At 38.1% G+C, this 19979-nt stretch overlaps 1 protein-coding gene across 2 annotated transcripts; it reads right to left on the reverse strand.

Moving 5' to 3' along the window:
- Positions 1-5006: 5006 nt before the first annotated feature.
- Positions 5007-7581, reverse strand: LOC127812612 (uncharacterized). Of its 2 annotated transcripts, none has more exons than XM_052353048.1 (4): positions 6691-7581; positions 5932-6027; positions 5775-5853; positions 5007-5516 (listed from the first exon to the last, which is right to left on the reverse strand). In XM_052353048.1, exons 1-4 carry the CDS (start codon positions 7354-7356, stop codon positions 5485-5487), a joined length of 873 nt encoding a protein of 290 aa, XP_052209008.1. In that variant the 5' UTR covers positions 7357-7581; the 3' UTR covers positions 5007-5484. The 2 variants fall into 2 exon arrangements, with proteins under 2 accessions (XP_052209008.1, XP_052209006.1); XM_052353046.1 differs by having other exon boundaries at positions 5786-5853; positions 6691-7577.
- Between the last annotated feature and the right edge of the window lie 12398 nt (positions 7582-19979).

Raw genomic sequence — 19979 nt, forward strand, 5'->3', positions numbered from 1 at the left:
AGGATTATTAAATAAATATTTTATTTATGATTAGTTCCATTCTCCATTACTTTAAATAATAATTTTGGGTTAAGGTTTTCATGCCCTACATATTGTATGCTCGGCCCATTGAATAATTATATGTCTAAGAAGTAGTAGGAGGAAGATCTTGTCATCTGAGATCAATTTTGATATGATATCTGTATTCGTGATCGTCATTCAGTGCTAGATCAAATCATACAAAATCTTATTCAATGGTAAATACAGGTATGTCGCCTTTCGTCTATATTTGGTGTTCTATTAATTCATACAATCCGATTATTTAAATTTTCTACAATAGTATCATGCATATTTTCCTATTATTAATTAATTTTTATACTTAGTAATTAATAAAAGTAATCTCAATGTATTGTCCATGGATTTATCATCTTATTGACTATGAGTTTGTAAAAATGATCCTTTAAAGGGTAGGGTGATATAAGAGATTTAGTAAAGATCGTGTTTTTGAATAATTTTGTATCTTTTAAATGCAATGGATAATGACACACATGACCCATTTGGGTACTCTACTTGTGTAGATTAAACATATTTTTTAAATAAAATTTAACTACATTATTTTGTGATAATTTTAAAAATAAAACATTAAAAATAGAGATTTATCTACCTTTTGAAATGTGATACCCCGCACCATCAAACCACTAGAGTAATTACATTAAATGTGTTTTCTTGTTTTGATGTCAAAATGTACCATGAATTTCTTTCATATATACCCCAAGAAAATGTATGATAAATTGGATTGCGATGTTGTTTAAGTATTTGAAGGATTTAAAATTTGTTGAATCAAAAAGAAATTGATCAAACTGCTGCGAATTCAACTCTTCAGGTTGATAATCAAGTGATGTTTAATCAATCACTCGAGTAGAAAATAAGTGCAATCAAGTAGTTTTGTTTTGAAATAACTAGCTATAGTCATTTTTCAATTAGTACTTGAGTGTTCAATATTAGTAATTGAATAAAATATTTTAAAGCTTAAAGAATAGGAATCAAATATGTTTTTGTCTTAGTCAAGTAATAGGCAAACCATTTAATTTATGTGTGCTTGGGTAAATATGAATGGAAAAATCATTTTACTCAAATAGCTACATACTTATAAAGTTTACTATGTTTTTATGAGCTCAATAGCATGATCTTCCTTTAATCTAGGAAGAAAAATCTTTTAGTTAAGTAACAAGTATTATACTAAACTTATTGTCATTTGCAATAAAGTAAAAGTCTTCGAGTATCTCATTATTTTGCACTAGTAAACCATTTATGGCAACCGAGTAAATTTGATTGGAAAGTCACTTTTAACCAACTTTCGCAATAACACTCAAAATGTTCATATGTTGCTAATTGAGTAGAAAAGAATATTGAGCTTATTGTCAATTGAGTATCTCAATAAGCATTAAAAGACTCAATCGAGTACATGCTTGTTAATCTCATATATGTCTTTGTAAATTTCCAATCGAGTGATTAACATTGTGTTTGAGTTGATCAGTTAGCAATTAAGTGAGTCATCTGGCCAATTGAGTAAGAAAGGCGAGCTTTGTTAGGTTTGGATTGGCACAATGAATGGCATCACACGCCCAAGAGGGGGGGTGATTGGGTGTTGGTAGAAATTAAAACTTTTGTTTGAAATGAGGTTTTAGTGAGTTAAAAGGAAATATAAAATGTTAAAACAAATTCTTGAAGAAAATAAAGCAAAAAAAGATAAATGACATAAGATTTATAATGGTTCGGTTATACCAACTCTAATCCATTATCTTAGGTCCCACTAAAGATTTTCTAGCAATCTACTTATTGTGACATAGAATTCCTGAGCGTTCACCTAAGGGTATTCTGATCATTGGATGCCTAGGGGTATTTTCGTCAATAGGCCTAGGCATGAAAGACAATCAACCGTTATAGGATATGTCAAGAATATGACCCCAAGAAGGAGTGAAAAGCTAACTTAGAGTTTGCGACGTACGATCATTAGTAACTGGGGTGCCGTGGACGGCCTAGTACAGAGCCCTTAAAGAGAGAAGCTCTTCTCATGCTTCAGAGTTGGTGATAACAACAAAGTTAATTTTGGACCCAATTACAATAAATTAGCTACAAGGCTGTGGAAGTGACGTCTGATATCCAAGCTTGAGGTAGTTTTTTATTTTCTGAATGAGCAGAAGCTATTGAGGTCTTCTGAAGCAAAGTATGGAAGCAATAATGAGGAGCTGTCGAATCCATTTGCTGTAACAAGTCATGGACTTTTACACCACAAGGATAAAAGATACCTAAGATACTCCATGAGTAAGATGAAATCCAATTGAGCAATCGATTAGCTAGAAGATGTTTGATCTTGCTAAGTTTGACAAGCTAAGGCCACGAAACAACCCGCGGTGAAGGCAAAAGCTAAGGCGTAGAGAGCCACCACTTCAGCACAATCATGGCGATAAAGGTGATTGAAACAAGGACAGCTAGAGAAAGGATGATGCGTCGAACAATCCCAAGAAAAGAGCAGTGGAACTACTTGGGAGTGAACCCGTGCAATCTCGGCAGACGAAAGTATGGCAAGGATGTCCATGACAGATTTTAAGTGAACAGTGTATTGTTGATATTTCTTTGTATTTGTCGAATATTGTGTTGTCATACCCAAATCATAATTAGAGGATGAATTCTTCTCAAGTGAAGGTGAATGATGTTGTCACCGATCAAGGCCCAGTCTTAAGGTTGACCTGACCCAAATCGGGCAGCCCAGAACTGGTCCAAACAATAGTGCCAGAATAATAGCGAAACTTGATAAGTTTTAGGATTCTACTTCATGTTTGATTAGGGTTTTATTTCTATTAGGATTCTAGTTAGATTTTATTTATAAGTATTATAAGAATTAGTCGAACACTATATATATATATATGCTTAGAAACTAGGGTTTCTGTGACGCCCCGCTCCCACTTACGAGTGCCACTCGTGAACAATCATCTGAATTGCTCATATACCCGGCTATTTGTGAAGGGCGGACTATGTTTTAACACGAAACGCTCTAGGTGGGAATTAGGCTTCGTCCTTCCCTTCCCTCAACCCCATGATCAACTAGCAGATTTAGGCTTTAACCATATCACACTTGGCTAATTAATTTCCATTAAGTTTGCCTACTTATCATTTTTATTTCTTCTTCTTGCCAAGAATTCCACCGGGCTTCATATAATTTAAAATTCCAAACATCCCATTGGTTTTACCAATTTCGAAGAAAAACTCATAATTTCCATTTTGCTAAACATTCGGCATTTATCTCCGAAATGTCCAAAAAATCCATTTATTTTTGAAAATTCCTATAGGGTCCAAAATCAATCAAGAAATGCCTTAAAATCCCTATTTTTTTCAAATTTTTTTAAAAAAATTGGCCGACTGGGCCTACTGACGCACCCGCGGCCTTTACGGGCCACATAGTGCGCTGGCCACGAGCCGTGCGCGTATGCCACACGCCCGAGTGCTTGCGCCCCAACGTTTGCAACCATTGTGGCCTTCTGCAGGCCACCTAGTGGCCCCACTGTTGCCTTCCACCACTCTTTTTCTTTTTTTTTTTTTTTTTTCTTATGGGCTTTCTAACCCAAAATTTCTAAAATACAAATACAATAAATATACTTCACAATTATACAATTTTGCCTCCATTTTTCCATAAATAAAGTTTACACAAAACTCTTGATGATTCCACAACATACATCAAAAGTACCCATTTTCTTCTACCACAAAAACTTACACAACTAAAGAAAAATAATATTTTTTGCACCCACTCATGGTGCTTATTACAACACAAATCAATACAACAAAAATAGACTTCCATAAGCCATATAATGGTCTTAATCCTTCATTCCCATGCATCCACATGCTATCCTATCTTTGCCTTGACTTTCCCATAACTCGATAGACCCTCTAGCTTACAAGTTAGGCAATATGACAATAACTTTACAATCAATAGAGAATCTAAGAGATAGTTCTCTTAGTTACAATGAAGCTCAAAGATGAAGATTCAGACTAAAACAAATATTACAAGGATTACACTTTGCCTTTGAAAGTAAAAGATAAAAGCTTAAAAACACTTGAGAGATGGAAAGACTAGCTTGAGCACTTCACTTATTCATTTGCCTATCCACTTGCTATTTCATGCTCTATTTATAGTTCTCTTGTTAGCCAAGCAATTAAATTGAATTTAATTACCATTGCCCCATATTAAATGCCTGAAAACTAATTGTTTGATTGCTCTTTATTATGGGAGTTTGGGATGTGTTTGGATTATACAAATTTTAGTTTTTAACATTTGTTAAAATCAGTAAAATAAGTCTCTATTAAGATAATTTGTCTGTAAATTTTAAGATAAGTTATCCGAAGGAAGAAGAGATAAATTTATTTTAAAAGTTCAAGCTAAAAAATCATATGATTTTTTTTCAAAAAATTTAACAAATACAATAAAAAATACTTTTGTCCGGAATGCTTTCCATATTCCACATTTTCCTATCTATATTTTGGTTAACAAACGCTATCTAAAAAAATTGAGATGTAAATGGACTCAATTAACTCATTTGTATGGATGCTTTAATAAATTTGTAAATAAAATTTATATCTATATATTTATATCCCATTTGTATATTTATTTTTATTTTGAATGAGGTGGTTAATTGAATGAGCCATTTAGGGATGGCAATGTATCCCAATTAACCATTTTTTAAAATTAAAATATAAAAATAAGACTTATTTAAAAATTTATTAGAATAAATATATAAAAGAGATAAATGAGTGAGCACTCCTATTCCTACGTCTATTTACATCTCTAATAAAATCACTAAAATAGTGTTTCCAAATTTATATATTTACTTGTCGTTCATTAACACAATTTTCATACATTTTTTTTAATTTTCATCCATTTGTTGGGATGACGCCCATTTGTAAATATCTCCGTCGCCCAACCTCAAAAGATGTTAGATGAGATAAATTAAGAAGTTCATAGCGGTCAAGAGTCGAACACAAAAACACTGCAAATGTGTGGGTGAAAAACCTTTCGTGTACATCAATCACTGAGCTCCGCCCCTAGAGACAATTTTGTTGTATTTGTTGACTATACAGGTGATGAAAGATATATAAAATTATAGCAAGAACTAGAAGGAGGACGATAATTCGTCCTCTATTTTCTATCTTTCTCAGCTCTAATCATACATGTAACTGAGATGACAAGGAGCCTTGTAACTGGGGCGGGCCATTCTATACTAATATTATTAATTATTAATCTTAAGTTCAAACCTAACAAAACCACTTACTTGCCCTCTTCTTCTTCTTTTCCTTCTATACATAAATAAAAATAATATAAATAAATTGAGACGTAATTGATGATCATATATAAGGATCAGCAGCAGGAGGAGGAGCCACATAAGAAAGTGTCGAGAATGTGGTTGAAGCGTGCGGGTTGCTCGATCTGGGGCAAATGCGACGCCATCTTTATCACTTCCAGCTTCGCCTTCTCTCCCAGCACCCTGCATGTGCACTCACCGTCACACCCACATCCACATTTAACATTATTGTTATTATTATTATTATTAATTATTAATTTCCTTTGAATTCAACCACCCTCCCTGCTACCCACTGGAGGACTCGTACCCAAAAAATCAAATGCCACGCACTGACTAATAAGGTGCAATACATGGAATGGTAACGTAGCGACAAGTATTAATGGTAAACTAACTCAAATAATTTAATTGTATGGTTGTGGGGAAGGTGGAGAGAGGGATTACTCAATACGTACTGCTTCAGCTCCGTAGCTTTCTCCAGTGGAAAAATCTGGTCCTGCTCGCCCCACACAATCAACACGTCCTACACCAAATGATCAGTCTTGGTCAGATAACACAGTTGAGACTCTTAATTATATATATATATATATATATATCTTACCGGCCGGAGAGGGCTTAATTCTACTGTGTTGTCCCTTCCGATGGTCAGTCCGTGCAGGAGTTCCATCTTCTCCTTCCTGTTCTCCGAGTAGAGCTTCTGCAACCACATAATGAATGAGGAGGATTATGTGATCGTTCATGTTCAGTCTCATAATTAACATCATAAAGCCAAGCCAACTAGTAGAGACAAACAAAGCAAAAAGAAGAAACCAACCGGGACATCATAAAACACTACTATGACCATGTCATTTAAATTTTGAATGAATTACACTAAATATTTAATTTTAATTGTATATAAATTGTATTTATGTTCGAATTTGTCCGAATTTGTCTGAGGGTACATCAGGGAAAAGATTATTCGTTATTAGAGATTAATTAGACGAAACTCAGATACCATAAATGAATAAAAAAATAATAAGTATTTAACTTAATAAATCAGCTATTATTTGTTTTTTTTTAAATCTATAATCCCTACTAATAGTACATTGAGTCTACACAAAAATTGATGCAAGGGTACCCCAGCCTAACACTTAGGGGCAATCTAGAGATGGATATTCCGTCCTCACATTAGCAAGTATGTTTGGGATCGAAACTTGATTGCTAGGTTTTTGATTCAGCTCTCTTGTTGATATTGTGAGTGAGGCCGAAGAGTTAGGACGCCCATAACAGTGGGTAAACAAAAAAAAAAAAAAAAAAATTGATGGGGAGGCAGAGTATCTCGCGACTAACGAATCCATGGCAATCAAAATTTCTTACTTACACGAAGGATATCATTCAAGAAGAAATCCGGCATAAGACGCGGCGGCCGGAAAATCGCCAGAGAGACCAGCGTCCTTAACTGCGCCGCCGTGCCGGGCAGCATCAGGTCCTCAACTTTCTGGAGTTTTGCTCTGCTCACCAGCTCCTCGTTGTCTCTCCGCTTCATGTTAACTCCGGAGCTGGCGATCACCACCCTCTCAACCCTCTCCGGCCACATCCTCGCCATGTGGTAGGCCACGAATCCGCCGTAGCTCGTACCGGCGACGGAGTACCTCTCAATTCCGAGCCTCTCCAGCAGTTTCCCCACCGAGATCGCCTGAAAAACCTCCGAGCGGTCCGGCGACCTGGTGGTGGAACCGCCGAAGAAGACGAGGTTGGGGATGTAAACGGCGAAGTTGCGACGGGCGAAGAACGAGGCCTGGAGGCGCCATTGCCACAAGGCCTCGGGGCCGAAGCCGTGGATCAGAACCAGAGCCGGTTTAGCTAGGGCTGAATTGGAATCGGAATTGGAATTGGAGTTGGAGGGGGATTTAGGGCCCCAGAATTGGATGGTGGTTTGGTCGTCGATGTCGATGGTTTGGGAGGAAAGGCCGGCGACGGAGAGGCAACGGCTGATGTAGCTGGAGTACAGGGAGACGAGGCTGAAGCAAGAGGAGGAAGATGCCATCACTGATCGGTCGGAGCAGCACGACGACGACGACAACGAGGAGGAGGACGAGGAGCAGGAATACTCGAAGCTCAATCAATGGCAGAAGAGTCCATCGCCAACGAACCAAATTACCTAACCAATGAAGAGAAAAAAGTGAAACCAATAGATAATTAAATAAATAAAAAGGGAAACTTCAAACGCGAAAAGAATATACTACTACTTATTAGTTTATAATAGAGTTTTATTAGAAGAATGATAATGTGAGTTGGTTTGAATTGAAAAAATTGGATGACGTGGAGGAGCTGTGAATTGAGTAGGTTGGTTAACACAACACAAAACCCAACAATTTTACATAAAATAATATTCGTTTCTCGAATGTCTCCTTCCTACGTTAATTATTAAATAATTTTTTAGAGTATAAGTCGAACGGCCAGACAAATGATATATCGAGTTTGTACTGATAGATTGTGAGTTCGATACTCACTCTATGTAATGAGACAAATTCTCACGCTTTGCGATTTACTTTCTCTGTCAAAATTAAGGACAAGAACAACAAGGGTTACACAAAGACGGTCATTCTAAATTAATTATTAAATGGGGTATCTTATTATTATTATTATCATGTGCTCCATTTTTGTATTTATTTATAAAATAAATCTGTCAAAATAATGTATTTTAGGAAGATATTTTTTGCTTACAAAATATATTTTATCTTATTTTTCATTATAATATATTTTATTTTGACGTCAATGAAGAAAGAAAGCATCAACTTTTAGGTATAAAAAATTATAATAAAAAATCCCCCAAAGACACGCAAAGATGGTGGTTCAAAGAGGCTGAATGAAGAAAGCATGAAAGTAAAAATATAGTTGTATCACTGGAAATAAGATGGGCCCTAAGAAGATGGCTTTGACCCATTTCGTAGCCAATTTTATAGAGGAAAAAGGTAAACCCCACTCTTTTAAATTTGGCAAATTAAAAAATAAAAGCTGCCACTACCATCACATAAGTAAGGAGTTAAATTAATTTTTTTGAGATCTAAGTTTATAGTCTTATTGATATTTGTGTGGTCTCACATTATATGGGTCATAGTTCAGAGTTAGAACAAGAGATAATAAATTTTTAGAAATTAGGATTTAACTAAATTCATTTTAAGTAAAAATATAGTATTGTTTAATTCATTTTAATAATATGCATGAAAATTTTACGTGGTTCGCCTAGAATGATGCCTACTCCACGACTGCTCTCTAGTTATTCCGACAGAATAACAATATGTTATTAATAGGTTTTTTTTTTTTTTTTTTACAATAGTATTTTGACCCATATTTATCGTGAGGGGTGTTTACAATTGCATAAGATCCAAAAGTGGAAAATAACATCATAGAGACAAAATGTCTTTATCAATTCCCCAAAATTGGGAGTGAGGCTCCGTATTACCAGGGGTTTGGTTTGTTTTGGATAAAGTAGATGAGTTTCGGCCTCCGGTTGTTTCGTGGTTTTATTATTATGCGAGCTAAAGGGTTAGGTCAGCGAGCTGGGAGCTCGCTTGGTTGGGCCTAGGAGCTCGCTAGAGCTCGCCTGGTTCCGCGGTCTGATCTCGATTTCAGCGAAGTGTGATCTTATTCTGAGGAGTTCAGCTTTAAGCCTATTGGACTTTGAGCAATTAGGCAGGTCTGTTGGGTCATGCCCAGCCAATAAGAAATAATGCGGGAAATACCCATAACAAGATTTAAATAACATTGTTAAGAAATTTGTATTTTAATTTATGGATAAAATTATTTATAAAAAAATATATTTTTAATAAATTTAGTTTATTAATGATTTTCAAAACATTTTGTATATGCATGTTGAAAACCTTCATACCCATATATTTATATATGTCTTTCAAAACAACTAAATATTAGTTTTGGTTGATCAAGGAGCATGAATCTTATAAAAATATTTTAATTTAAATTAGAGAACTTTAAACTCGTATATTCTTATATTCTTCAAAACAAAAAAATATGGTTCTGTAATGATCGAGCTTGATGTTAAATATTTGAGAAAATATTTTGAAAAATCAGCTTAAATATAAAAGTCTTTTGTAAGCTAAGTATATGTATTTTTGGAAGCTCTTGAACGCAAAGTATTCAAGCATTATATATATATATATATATATATATATATAAGTAGGATAGTTTGTAAAAGAATTTTTCCTCCCAAAACTTGCATTAATTACAAAAAAGTAACAGTTATTAAATGCTTGTATTTTTCAATAAATTAAATATAGTAATTAAATTAAAAAATTAAGCATGAGTTTCGAATACTATCTATAATATTTATTTATAACTTAATTTTAAACTCGATTAATCTTCTCATCAATTAATTAAAAATAAATATTATTTTTTACCAATATTATTAATATTATTTTTGATTAATTCCTCAATTAATCCCTCAATCAATCTAAAATAAATATTATTTTTGAAGAATATGAATAAACAAATTAAACTATTAATTAAGTCATAAAAAATTCTTCACATGTATAAAATAAAAATAATTTGCATTTAGTATTTATTATTCCAAAGTAATCGGAGATCTCCTATAAAGTATCTTGAAAATTTTCATTATCAATTAAATAAATATTATTAATAGGAAATTTGAATAGACAATTTAAATTATTAATTAAGTCATGTATAGATATATAATTTCTCAATAAATTAAAAATAAATATTTTTTTATAAATATTATTAATCAAAAATATTTATAATATTATTTTTATTAATTTCTTAATTATTAAAAAAATATTAATATATGAATTTTTCAATGTTAATTAAGATTTAACATATCACATTTGCAAAACTATGCAAGAACATTAATACATAGTAAAAGAAAAATAAGTCAAAATTTATATTTTTAAAGTTTTGTTATCACTGCAGAAATTAAATTTCAAATGAATTTTTAATTAACATTGAAAAATCTATGTTTCCTCACATTTAGAAGTTTTAATTTATATTTATAAATAAATATATAATATAATAAATAATTTTATTTTAATAATTAATCAATCACTACCTTTAATTTAATGCAAAACCAATGCATGAGTTTCCAATACTAATTAAAATTTAAGATATTACATTTTCAAAACTAATATATAAATTTTTTAATATTAATTAAAATTTAATTTTTAAATTTATTGTGATTACACCTCCCGTGCATCGCATGGGTGAACACTAGTTCTTTTAAAACTTCTACACTTGCCTTTAATCTAAAAATAAATTTTGAATCAATTGAGTATTACTCAGTAGAATTTTTAATATAATGGAGTATCATAAAAACCTATTTGAGTATATGTTATATAAAATCTATTTCTTTAAAACTATAATCAAGTATCTTTATACATATTAAAATCTGAGCATATTTTCAGTTCAGTATTGCTTTATGTGTCTTTCAAATCAGTCGATTATGTGATTTAGTAAAACTTTCTTTCAATCGACTATTAAGATTTTCTACTCGAGTAATTTTTATAAACTCTATATTTCCAAAATCAATCAAGTATATTTCTGCTATTAAATAGTCCAATTATCTCATTAGTCGAGTATATCTTTCTCTTAATCGACTAATGTATTTTTATAATCAATTATCTATATGTTTTAATCGAGTAAAGATTGAATGAAATTTGGCTAAGTTTATGTGCTTAATTTTAATCAAGTATCAGTTATTTGTACTCGAATATATAATTCTGTTAGTAAAGTAAGCTTAACCTAGTAGTCGAGTGGTTAATGAAAAGTCTTTGTAGCTTGCATTCAGTCAAATAATGATTTGGTTTTACTCGAGTGAAGTTTTTATATAATCGATTAAATGAAATGTTCAATCGAATACCTCTAGGGCTTAGTCGAATAACTGACATCTGATTTCAAATTTTATAGCTATTACTTAGAAAACAAAAAAGAGAATAGTTTTAACCATTGGAGCTTTATTTCTTTATTCCAAGTCATCTAACTGTATTCTCTAATAAAAGAATAATAGAAATATAAATGTGTATAGTATGCTTAATGCTTATCTTTATAATATGCATATGGTTTTTAACAAATTTGACTATTATTAGTCAAATAAAAAAAGATATGAGTATGTGCAGGTTTCCACGCCATTCTTCTTAAGTCTCAAACTTCTATAAAAGGCCAAGAGCATTAAAGAAGTTGATACTAATGCCATGGCTGTAAGTGATAGAAAAGATGGCTATTGCTGATCAAGTAATAGAAAGCCAATCTAACCATCGCATGTCCAATCCTTTCCTGACCTATAACAAATGCTTAAAGTGAGCATTTTTCATATTCACACCTTTTCACTTCCAAACTAATATCTGGTGAGATTACATGTATATTGTAACGCCCCGTCTTCCTAGAACGTGCATTACCTCGAGATTTTGGGAATATATATATATATATATTTTTCAACATCATACACACATGACATAAGTTCATCGATATATATACCCTCATTATAATCATTTCCCGACAATCCTGATTATACCTTCTCAGCATATCAAAATTTAAAAATTAACAAACTAAGACAGGTATTAACAATCACATCAGTAGAAACAAGAATCGAAACATCAATGATATATAATCGATAAATTCCTTTCACAGTTAAATAACCAAATCAATGTTTCACATGAAAATATCAAAATATTACATAACCTCTGAACATCGTAATCATAGACAAAGACTTACGAAAACTAAACATAACAGGTACATCTCGACGACATCCTTTCCCTTGACGCCATTGCTTTCACCTGGAACGTTTGAATATTCCAAGGATATAGTGTTGAACCCACAAGTTGCAGCCACTACAGTCGAGGTTCCCACCGTGCCAACAATTGACCGTAGTCTGCCACAAGCGACTACCACAGCCCAACACTTGTTGCAGTCTGATGCGCAAGCCACGCTAGCACTGGAAGCGCCCACCACAGGCCAGGCCTTAATGCCGCATGCAGGGCCAGCCGAGGCCACTTATCTTGGTGCAGTCCGCATGACAAAGGCGCAGGTGCTAGCAGGGGCACCCAAAGACAAGCCATTTGCGCCAAGCAGCACCGTGCAGGGCCAGCAAAGCCCATGACAAGCACGCGGCCACAGAAGCACGCCCACTGCTAGCCAACCCAAGCACCCATTTCCAGCAACCGCCCATAACTGCCAACGCCAATGGTTGCATATTTTCATTTCCAGCAGTCATGTACTTTTATTTATAAGTTGTATCTCTTTGAAGGGTCACGTACAACCACTATATAAAGGGTTGTCGAACTCATTTGTAATCATCAAGTAAATAATACAAAGAGACCTTTATTTCTTAAATATTCTGATTTCCTCCTCCTATTCCGTAATAGCAAGGCGTTAATCACCTTCCGAGGACTAGGGCATCCATAATTGGTGCTTTCGTTGAGAGGCAACCCAACTTCTTGGAAGACATTCTCCAAAGTTTTATCATTTTTCAACCAACCAACCAACAATGGCTGGAGTACCGACACACCGTGAATGCATCGAGACCTTAGAAAACATGGCCGAAACCATGGATACGAGGTTCTCAAAGGTGGAACAACAATTGCAGAAACTCACGCTTTTGATGGAGCAACAGCAAGAGAAGCAGCAATCATCAAGGCGAAGTATAAATAGATCATCCTGTAGACAGCAATCTTGTGGTTCTGTTAGCCAGGGGTATGCCTCTAAATTTAAGGGTGACTCTGGGGATGATGAAAGGGAAGACGAAAGGAAAGATGAAATGAACCATTTTGGCCACAATCAATCTGTTTTCAAGCCACGACTGCAATTCCCTACATTTAGTGGTGAATATCCAATTTCTTGGCTTAGTCGCGCCAACCAATTTTTTAAGACACAAGATATTACCAGCCAAGAAAAGGTGGAATATGCTGCCTATTTCTTGGAAGGCGAGGAAAATCATTGGTGGCAATGGCTCTCACGTACCTATGAGAGTCAAGGCAAAACCATCCGATGGAAAGACTTTGAGTAAGAAGTTCACACCAGATTCGGGCCTACTGGATACATGGATTATGAGGAAGCACTATAAAAAATGCAGCAACATGGATCCCTTAGAGATTACCAAAAAGAATTCGAGAGAGTCACAACACAAGTAAGGGACTGGCCAGAAAAGGCATTAATAAGGGCATTCGTGGGAGGCCTAAAGCCAGAATTGGCAACAAAAGTTAAGTTGCACAGGCCCACCCACTTATGGCATGCTATTGAGATAGCAAAGTTAAAAGACGAGCAATTGCAGTCCATGCGCAAGACTTATGCCTACAAAGGCCCTGCCGTGGCCGCAAGCACTAGCGGGTACAAGTCGAAGGTACCCCCCCGCCACAAGCCATGTCCAGCAAGACTATCCCCCCAGGCGTACAACGATTCTCATGGGAAGAAATGCAGAAACGACACGAGCAAGGCCTATGTTTTAATTGTAACGAAAAATTTACTCCGGGTCATAAGTGCAAGAAGGCCCAAGCATTTCTGATCGAATGTGAACACCCACAAGAATGGGACAAGGAAGAGTCATAGCCTGACATGCCTCCATACTAGCCTACAGAAGGCATTGAAACAGATGTTGAAGAACAACCAGAAGTATCTCTACATGCTTTGGCTGGTTCATCCGGGCCACAAACCATGCGCATCACAGCCTGGTTGCGCAACAAAGAAGTTAGCCTGCTTATTGATAACGGGTCAACACATAACTTTATCAGCACAAAGACCGCCCAAAGGCTACAGATCCCGATTACCCGCATAGACGCTTTTCAAGTGCGTGTGGCTAGCGATGACAAGCTAACATGCACCCAGCAATGTAAAGCCGTAAGCCTGAAGATCCAACACATTACAGTGATGGTGGACCTGCATGCCATACCACTGGCAGGGGTCGACATCGTATTGGGTGTACAGTGGCTATCCCAATTGGGCAAAGTGGCGTTCGACTACAAGCGACTCGCTATGGAGTTCACACTTGGAGGTTGACAGGTATGCTTATCAATGCAACCTGGACACAATCGTGCGGTCAGAGAAAACAAAATCCAGAAGTTGGTCCGAACGGGTAGTGAATGCTATGTAATTCAAGTGGCCACCCAACCTCGCAGACAAGATGATTTTCCAGCAACAACCAACCCACAGAGGGAAGAAATAGCAACAGACATTTAAGAAGTACTTGCAGATTTTCCCTCAATCTTACAAGAACCTACCACTCTACCACCAAGCAGGGCTTGTGATCATCGCATTCCCCTCATAGATGAGTAGCAGCCCATTAATGTACCCCCATACAGGTACGCCCACCACTAAAAAGATGAAATAGAGAAGCAAGTGAAAGAAATGCTCAACTAGAATCTCATACGACCGAGCATGTAACGCTCGTATATGGTAATTAAATTAATTTTGGGGTAATTGGATTTAAAAGAATTATTAAAATAATTTGTGGTGGTTAAATAAAATTAAATTATGTGATTTTAAGGAAATAAGAAATTAAGGTAATTAATTTTGTTATTTAGGAATTTCTGGAAAAAATAAAAAAATTAAAATAAATCAAGTTGTGTGATTTTTAGAAAGTTCGGTCATTTCTGTAATTATAATAGGGGGTTAGAGTGTAATATAATGGAAGTTTAGGGGTGCTGGCGTGATTCGCAGAAAGGGGCAAAAATCACATTAAATATAACCTAAGTCATATATAGATTAGATGCGAGCGTGGGCGCGGGCGGTTCGCGCGCGAGGCGGCCAGGAAGCGGATGAGGGATCGAATTGCGGGTGCTGCGCGCGAGGAGGGGAAATTTTGGCTGATTTAATTCAACCATAGGCGTCAAAACGGCGTCGTTTCGAAGGAGGCGGTGGCCTCCCCCAGCGGCCTGCCGCGTGCTGCCACGTGGCGCCTCTCTCCCCACTCGTTTTTTGCCGCAATTTAGCCCGATTTCGGGCGTGAATTTGAACAGCAAGCAGTAAGGAAAATTGCAGAAAAGCAGCAGCAGCTCGTGGGAGAAATTGAGAATTTTGAGCTTCAAAAATTGGATTAAACTCCGTTTAATCCCTGATTTAATTATCCAGGTATATAATTAAACTAGTAATTAATATTCTCTGCGGTTGAAATTTTATTTGGAGCCCAATTTTATTAATTTTGTCAATAATTGGAATATTGCAGTTTGTATAACTTTGACCGTGTTTGGTCAAATTGAGCCTAAGGTTATCTCCAGAAAGGCAAGTTCTTTATACCCTCATTGTCGATTCTTTCAATGTCAATTTATTTGACCTCCCTTCATTGGATTTGGTTGTTAATATTCGTTGGTTGCCTACAGGGGTTTGTATCACCCCCAATCCTATGGGAATGATGTCGTACTCACCCTAGGCTAGGTTCTTAGCTGTCGGGTATTATTATGGATTTTCGGTTATTTATTGGCTAGAGCGATTGGGCAGTGGGAGCAAGGGTTAGCCGTTCGGTGACGGTGAGACTGTTGTATGGTCTATTTTAGGCCGTCAGATGGTCTCTCCTGGTCACTAACCGCTGATCGGTGTCAGGCACTGCTAACCTACTCTACCGTTATGTGATTATAGCATGCCTGATTATTTTATTTTTGTTGCATGGTTTGGTATGCACATGGGTTCGGGCTGCATGATGGGATCATCATGATTTGGTTATGCTTGATCACGGACATTTTAGATTGGTCAGGTTGCATCCAGCACGGGCATATGCATCGCGTGTGATTTACTACGTGGGCGGAGCATGGCCTGATGCCTGGATGTATGGGCGCCTTGTATCACGTTGGTGCTCATTACGCCTTGCATTTTATATACATTGCATGGTTACTGGTAGTTATTAGTTCTCGGACGGGAGTACCGTTCCGAGGGAGCCTTTGGCTCGGCTGTCGGGAGTACCGACAGGTATACGGGTGACGGGAGTACCGACCCGGGACAATGCGCACAGGTTTGTGGTGATTTATGTTGCCTTTTAGGGCAGCGGTAGGTTGGTGTGAGACTTGGGTGCCAGGTGTTTTATGTGGGCCCCAAGGACCGGTATATGTTTTATTATGCGGCACTGTTGCGTTGTTGCGTCACATGACTTGTGTGTACATGTGGGTTTATATTTGGGGTAATCTCCTCTTCTGTTTCGTTTACAGCCTTCCTTTTCATATAAACTTGCTGAGTCTTGCGACTCACCTTGCTTTCCATCATTCCAGGTAAGGGTAAAGCAAAGGTCGATGGCGAGGACCGCGCTATCTAGCAGCCAGCCGTGTCGGTAGGGTGTACAGTTAGCTGCCCCCGTTTTCTCTGATGTTTTGTTAAGAGTTCTGACTCTCATTTTTTACTGTGCCCGGTTGTTCCTTGTATCTTTTATCGTTGGCACAGGTGTCTGTATATTTTTATATGCTCATTGACTACTGTTCCAGCAGGGTACTTGTAGGCGTGCATGTATATTGTTTTGCTTCCGCTGTTGTATTTTTCGTAAGTATGCATGTCAGGGTATTTTTGTCTTGTGTTTGTTTCTCTTCTCTTATGTAGGCGCTCTCGTTCGGATAGACCGGGCGGTTGGGATATCCGGGCGGGGGTGCTTACAGAGCACGAGTCATTTCTCTTCACCAGTTCTACTCGTCAAGAAGAAAGACGGTACATGGAGTTTTTGTACTGATTACCGCGCCGTAAACAAGGCCACAATAAAAGATCGATTCCCCATTCCCTCAATTGATGACATGTTGGATGAGCTGGGAGGCGCAACCATCTTTTCAAAGTTGGACCTGCAAGCAGGATACCATCAAATCTGCATGAACCCACAAGACATCCACAAGACAGCCTTCCGAACCCATCATGGCAATTACGAGTACCTTGTTATGCCGTTCGGACTATGCAATGCGCCATCGACATTTCAAACGGCAATGAGTTAGATTTTCCAGCCAGTGCTTCGTAAGTTTGTCTTGGTATTTTTTTATGACATATTAATTTATTCCAAGACACGGGCACAACATCTACAGCATTTGTGAGAAGCACTCATTATACTGGCCCAAGCCCACTTTTGCATTAAACTATCCAAGTGCGTTTTCGGCCAAACCGAGGTGGAGTATTTGGGGCATTGGATCTGTCTAGAAAGTGTTAAGGTGGACACATGCAAGATTGCTGCCATGCAGTCTTGGCCGCAGCCCACCAACATTACTCAACTACGAGGTTTCTTGGGACTCACAAGCTACTATCGCAAATTTGTGCGGCACTATGGGATCATTACCAAGCCGTTAACGCAATTGCTCAAGAAGTGCAACTTTCAGTGGATAGATGAAGCAGACCAAGCTTTCACAGCACTCAAGCAAGCCATGACATGCACCCCTATCTTGGCTATGCTAGATTTTTCCCAACCATTTGAAGTGCATACGGACGCCAGCAACATTGGCATTGGTGCGGTGCTAGTTCAACGAGACCGTCCAGTGGCCTACCTCAGCAAGGCCCTTGGGCCAACCAAAGCAATGTGGTCCGCATATGCCAAAGAGATGCTAGCCATCATTGAAGCGGTCCGAATATGGTGTCCATATCTATTGGGGCAACTTTTCAAGATTGTTATTGACCAGCAGCCAGTGCGGTACTTATTGGAGCAACGGGTTTTAACACCCGACCAACAAAAATGGGTGGCAAAGCTGATGGGCTTTGATTATGAGATTGTGTACCGACCGGGTGCCTAAAACAAGGTGGCTAATGCCTTGTCTCGATGGGAAGATGGGCCACAACTGTTACCCATCACAGGCCCTACATGGGCCATTTGGTAGCAGATACGAGATGCACTCACAACTGACCAGCAAAGCTAGGAATTAATACAAGCCATTGAAGAAGGTACTTCCCCTGATGATTATGAATTGCGAAATGGCCTTTTACTGTACAAGGGACGAGCATATGTGCTAGACGTGCAGGATCTAAGGATCACTCTTATCCGACATTTTCACAATTCAAGGGAAAAAGGCCATTCGGGAAGTTACCGCACTTGGCAAAGACTAAACCGCCTCTTCTATTGGGAAGGCGTGAAGCAACAGATAGCCAGGCACGTGGCTGAGTGCAACACTTGCCAGAGCGCTAAGAGTGACTCTACACGCTTTGGCAGATTGCTGCAACCTTTGCCCATGCTTGAACAAATCTGGGAGGATTTAACAATGGACTTCGTAGAGGGGCTGCCAAAATCCCAAGGATTTTCCTCTATTCTAGTCGTGGTGGACCGATTGAGCAAATATGCTCATTTCATTCCTCTGGTTCACCCGTTCACAGCCCAATCCGTGGCTTGAGTGTTCATGCAAACAGTGGTTCGGCTACATGGCCTGCCACGCACTATCATCACCGACAGGGACCGAATCTTCACCAGCTATTTCTAGAAAGAATTGTTCAAGATGTTAGGGACTGAGCTTTCTGCTAGTTCCTCTTACCACCCACAAACTGACGGCCAAACGGAGGTCACCAACAGAACATTGGAGCAGTACCTTCGTTGCTTTTCACAAAGCAATCCCCACACATGGGCTGATCGTATAGCGTGAGAAGAATATTGGTACAACACTTCATACCATTAGTCGTTGGGACGGACACCATTTGAAGCCGTTTATAGGCGGACTCCCCCAACACTTGTCTCATATGCGCCCAACCAATCCCTCATGAACACTGTGGATCAAGTGCTGGTGGAGCGTGATGAACTCCTAGACGAGTTAAAAACCAACTTGGTCAAAGCACAAACCCGTATGAAGAATTACTATGACCAAGGGAGGCAAGATAGGCAATTTCAAGAAGGCGACATAGTTTATGTTAAACTCCGACCACGAAGGTAGAAGAGTGTGACTCTTGTTGCAAAGATGAAATTGGGCTACCGGTACTATGGACCTTATAAAATCCTCAAGAAGATTGGGCCAATTGCCTACAAGTTAGACTTGCCGGCAGACACACGTGTGCATCCACTCTTTCATGTGTCACAACTCAAAGCCAAGGTGGGCCATCTCACCGATGTTGTGCACGATTTGCCTGAGCTTAATGAAGACACTACATTGCTAGTCTAGCCCTTAAGGGTCCTAGACTATCAAGTGGTTAAGAAGAATCGCAAGAAGATACCGGAGGCCCTGGTGCAATGGGAGAACATGGCACCCGATGAGGCTACTTGGAAGTCAACCGAGTATCTTGCCTACCAATTTCCCTACTTACATCTTAAAGACAAGATGGTTCACATGGGGCGGGGAATGTTGAACCCACAAGTTGTAGCCACTATAGTCGAGGTTCCCACCGTGCCAACAATTGACCGCAGTCTGCCACAGCCCGACACTTGTTGCAGTCTGGTGCACAAGCCACGCCAGCACCAGAAGCGCCCGCCACAGGCCAGGCCTTAATGTCGCATGTAGGACCGGCCGAGACCACTTGTCTTGGTGCAGTTCGCATGATAAAGGCATAGGCGCTAACAGGGGCACCCGGAGATTGGCTATCTGTGCCAAGCAGCACCGTGCAAGGCCAGCAAGGCCCATGACAGGCGCGCGGCCACAGAAGCACGCCCATTGCTAGCCAACCCAGGCACCTATTGCCAGCAACCGCCCATAACTGCCAACGCCAATGGTTGCATATTTTCATTTCCAGCAATCATGTACTTTTATTTATAAGTTGTATCTCTTTGAAGGGTCACGTACAACCACTATA

Source organism: Diospyros lotus, chromosome 11 (assembly GCF_014633365.1).
Source record: "Diospyros lotus cultivar Yz01 chromosome 11, ASM1463336v1, whole genome shotgun sequence".
Lineage (NCBI taxonomy): Eukaryota > Viridiplantae > Streptophyta > Magnoliopsida > Ericales > Ebenaceae > Diospyros > Diospyros lotus.